This window comes from Phasianus colchicus, chromosome 29 (genome assembly GCF_987193195.1).
Source record: "Phasianus colchicus chromosome 29, bPhaCol1.hap1.1, whole genome shotgun sequence".
Taxonomy (NCBI): Eukaryota; Metazoa; Chordata; class Aves; order Galliformes; family Phasianidae; genus Phasianus; species Phasianus colchicus.
Window position 1 is genome coordinate 1,950,639 of NC_143464.1, and position 4,791 is coordinate 1,955,429.

The 4,791-nt window shown below is 48.5% G+C and overlaps 1 protein-coding gene across 1 annotated transcript; it reads right to left on the bottom strand.

The window, feature by feature from the left end:
• Positions 1-241: 241 nt before the first annotated feature.
• On the bottom strand, positions 242-4,313 carry LOC149914534 (olfactory receptor 14J1-like). Its single transcript, XM_090126409.1, has 2 exons — positions 3,746-4,313; positions 242-264 (listed from the first exon to the last, which is right to left on the bottom strand). The coding sequence occupies exons 1-2, from the start codon at positions 4,311-4,313 to the stop codon at positions 242-244; spliced, it is 591 nt and encodes a 196-aa protein (XP_089982535.1).
• Positions 4,314-4,791: the final 478 nt, after the last annotated feature.

Sequence of the window (4,791 nt, forward strand, 5' to 3'; positions counted from 1 at the left end):
CTGTGTGGTGCAGTTGGCATGACAGAATGAAGGGGTGCCATCCAGAGGGACCTGGCCAGGATTGAAAAGTGGGCCCAAAGAAACAGCATGAGGTTCAACAAGATCAAATGCCAGTTTTTGCACTTATGTCGGGACAATCCCAGGCATGAGGGTTGAATTCCTAGAGAGCAGCCCTGAGGGGAAGGACTTCGAGATGGTAGATGAAAACCTTAACAGGAGCCAGCAGCGTGTGCTTGCAGCCTTAGAGGCCAACTGCACCCTGGGCTGCATCAACAGAGAGGTGGTCATCAGAGCAAGGGAGGGCACTGTCCTTCTCTACTCAGCCCTCAGAAGGCCCCATCTGGAGCATGATGTAAAGCTTTTAGAGAAGGTCCAGAGGAAAGCCACGAGGGTGATCAGAGGGCTGGAGGACCTCTCCTGGAAAGACAGGCTGAGGGAGATGGGAGAAGAAACAGCCTGGAGGAGAACACATTGCAACCTCCCAGTACTCACCGAGAGCTCAGAAAGAAGAGGGAAATCAACTTTTAACATGGGCAGATATCACAAGGTACAAATGTTTTAAATTACAAGAGTTGAGATTTAGATTAGAGACTGGGAGGATCTTTTCAGAGAGAGGGTGGTGAGGTCCTGGCTGTTGTGGTGTTGTGATTTTTTTTTATGTCAGTATTCCACACCAAAACATCATGTGAAGCAGTGGGAGTTAAAGAGTTAGCGTTCTGGTTCCACTTGCTGCCTTTTATGGGCATTTTGAGCATTCTGATGGGAGGGGAGGGGCAGAATTCCCTGGAGCACATGGTGTGAAGAGGAAGATAGGTGGAGATCCAGACTGCACCACAGTGGCTCTCCCTCAGGCCCCACTCAGTTTGCAGCAGAGAAGGGCATGTGCTTCCCTTGTACTGTCGTGGGGACTCACACTTTGGGCACACTTTGGTTCAGTAGGATTTAGTAAATTACCATTCCTCCTCAGATCGTTGCTGTTGTGATCCATTTGTTAAACCCATCTACTAGCTCTCGGCCCTTCCACCTCTCCCAGAGTGCGTGGCCTCCCTGGGGCCTCCCTGCACCACCAGCATCACCAGAAAAGTCCCAGGTCTGGTTTGCTCCTCTGATTACTACCCATTCTTGATAGTTCAGGTAAGCAGTGAAGAAATTGTTCAGGGAAGCCTGCGACCTATGCAGAAGGATTTCAGGGGTTAGGGCGAATGGCTGAAGAAGTGGCTTCACAAGTGGTATTTTTCTCTCTCCTTCTTCTGGGGTGGTGAGGGATGCAGAGCAGTCTAGGAAATGGCAGGCTTTGAATAAGTGGCAGAAAGGTTGGTGCCACCACAGAACTATGGGTTCTTTGACCATGGGGAGGACGGAAGAGAAAACTGGATGTGAATTGACAGCAAATCTAAAGAAATGTGTGTGTAAAAACCAGAGTGAAGTATGGGTAAAGCACGTAGAGAAGTGTGAATAAAGCTGGACTAAAGTGTGAATAAACTTGAAGTGTGAGAAAGACCAGGAGCAAAGTGTGGGTAGACCAGGAGTAGAGCGTGAGTACACCCGGAGCAGGGTGTCAGTAAAAATCGGAGAAAAGTTTGAGTAAACCCAGAGTGAAGTGTGAGTAAACTTGAAGAAATGTTTCAGTAAACGCTGAGGAAAGTGTGAGTAAAACACACACACACACAAAATGTGAATAAACTCAGAGTAATGTGTGCGAGAACTTGGAGTGAAGAGTGAGGTGGGCATTTCAAGGATCCCTGCATTACATTTGTGATACTGTTGTGTGGGGAGGTGCAGCAGAAGTCACCTTCACAAAAGGAGAGCGAATAATCCAAATTCTTCTGCAAGCTGGTTTTGCTATTAAGCGAGGCAAAGTGAATGGACCTGCCCAGGAGATTCAGTTCCTAGGTATAAAGTGGCAAGATGGGCGTCATCACATTCCAGCAGATGTGACCAACAACATCACTGCTATGTCTCCACCCACTAGCAAGAGAGAGACACAGTCTTTTCTGGGTGTAGTGGGCTTTTGGAGACTGCATGTTCCAAACTATGGCCTTATTGTGCACTTCCTTCATCAGGTGACACGGATGAAAAATGACTTTACATTTCAAAAGCAGCAGGCTTTTGAACAGATTGAAGAGGACATAGCCCGTGCCATAGCCCTAGGGCCAGTATGGCTGGGACAGGATGTAAAGAACATCCTGTACACTGCTGCTGGAGAGAAAGGTCCCACTTGGAGTTTGTGGTAAAGATCCTCAGGAGAGACCCGAGGATGATGCCTGGGATTTTGGAGGCGAATATAAAGAGGGTCCAAAGAGTGCTACACTGCAACTGAGAAGGAGATCTTAGCTGCATATGAGGGGATTCGGGCTGCTTCTGAAGTGGTCGGTACTGAAACACAGCTCCTCTGGCACCTCGACTGCCAGTGCTGAACTGGATGTTTAAACGAAAGGTTCCCTCCACCCATCATGCAACTGATGCCACTTGGAGTAAGTGGGTTGCACTGATTACACGAGCGCGGATGGGGAACCTCAGCTGATCTGCAACCCCTGGTTGGATAACAGTGAAACTGACACTCAGTGTCCAGACACAGGCATCAGTTTAATGTGAATCTGTGCACTACAGTTATCTGTAAGGTACTGGCACTTCTACACTTATTTCCATGTGCAGCTACACCTTGTGATGTTATAAGAAATCAAAGTAAGCCTTGTGTTACTTAACAACTCAATGAGAGGAAGAGAAAGAATAGAGAGAGACAGAGTAGGGGGGTAGGGAGGAAAGAGGGACAGAGAAAGAGATCACAGGTCTGGGTTCCAGCTTTGATCCAGCAGAGAGAAGTGGAGGGTCCTTGACTTGTAAGCGTGCTTGTCTCATAGTTTTGAAGCATGAAAGTCTCCAAACAGGACCTCAAGGATCTCTCTGGGGTCCTTCTGTGGCTCCTAGGTTTACAGGTGTGCCATCCAGGGTTGTGAGGTGGCAATAAACAAGCCCATCAAAAACAAGTTTGCAGTCACAACTTCCTACAGAATGATGAGAACATTTTGGGTAGAGCACGGCTGTCTCATTTTTCACAGGATTCCCTCCTCCCCAAGTGTCCAGCCTTCAGTCTGTTGACATGGCAATGCTCTTCCAAGCTGTTAAAACAACTCCAGGCACACCGCAGGCAAAGCGTCCTTTTATTGTTGGGCTGCTACGTAATGCAGGACCTGAGGGCTGACACAAGTGCAAGGAGAAAGGAGAACAGCGTGCAAAGGTGGTGCAAGGAGAGCAGCACTGAAAAGTGCACGTCCTGCTGCTGCCCATGGCCGTGGCTCCAGGGAAGCAGCAGCACAACTCCAAGGCAGCAGAGAGGGAGCGCCCAGCGGGCGGTGAGGGGCAGCCCCACAGACACCAGGGCTGCTGCAACGTGTGGCATTGGGCCCTTGGTTCCTGCAGCCCTCCTGTGTGCAGGGCTGCTCTCTGAGATACAGATGATAGTCTAATTTCATTCTTATTATTATTATTATTTTTAATCTACTCAAACAGCCAAGTGCTTGAAGAATATTAAAGATTTCAGGAGTAAGAAAAAAAAACAAATGTACATGGGAAATATCAATTAATAATATTATTTAAGTGGAGTAAAAACTATTGCAAGAATTAAAAAAATTAAAACCAAAAAAAATAAAAAAGAAATATTACATGATGCCATTCCCAGCTTTTCTTGAGTTTGTGGTAATCATGTGAAGATGATGAAGATATAATTAATGCTGAAAAAACATACATAGAAATAGTTTCTTGAGGACAACCTTGAGCTCCCGGTTCCTCATGCTGTAGATGAGGGGGTTCACTACAGGAGGTACCACTGTGTATAACAGTGCCAGCACCAGGTCCAGAAATGGGGAAGAAAGTGATGGGGGTTTCAGGTAGGCGAATGTGGCAGTGCTGACAAAGAGGGAGACCACGGCCAGGTGAGGGAGGCACGTGGAGAAGGCTTTGTGCCGTCCCTGCTCAGAGGGCATCCTCAGCACGGCCCTGAAGATCTGCACATAGGACAGCACAACGAAAACAAAACAAGCAAGAAAGATTAAGGCACTAAATATGATAAGCCCAACTTCTCTGAGGTAAGAACCAGGGCAGGAGAGCTTGAGGATATGGACAATTTCACAGAAGAACTGATTGATGGAATTGCCTTGGCAGAGAGGCAGGGAAAATGTATTGGCAGTGTGCAGCAGGGAATAGAGAACCCCAGTGCCCCAGGCAGCTGCTGCCATGGTGGCACAAGCTCTGCTGTCCATCAAAGTCCCGTAGTGCAGGGGCTTGCAGATGGCAACATAGCGGTCATAGGACATGATGGTGAGAATGCAATACTCTGCTGAAAAGAAAAAGAAAAAGAAAAGGACCTGTGCAGCACATCCAGCATAGGAGATGTGCCTGGTGTCCCAGAGGGCATTGGCCATGGCTTTGGGGAGAGTGGTGGAGATGCAGCCCAGGTCGAGGAGGGCGAGGTTGAGGAGGAAGAAGTACATGGGGGTGTGCAGGCGGTGGTGGCAGGCTACGGCTGTGCTGATGAGGCCGTTGCCCAGGAGGGCAGCCAGGTAGATGCCCAGCAAGAGCCAGAAGTGCAGGAGCTGCAGCTGCCGCGTGTCTGCCAACGCCAGCAGGAGGAACTCGCTGATGGAGCTGCTGTTGGGCATCTGCAGTTCCTGGGCATGGAGTCCTGTGCAGAGTGCAGAAGATAATGACGAGTCAAGACCATTCGCACAAACACTCTTCCCACTGCTATACAGAAGTTTTTCCATGTGTATGGATAATGTTCATTTAACTCCA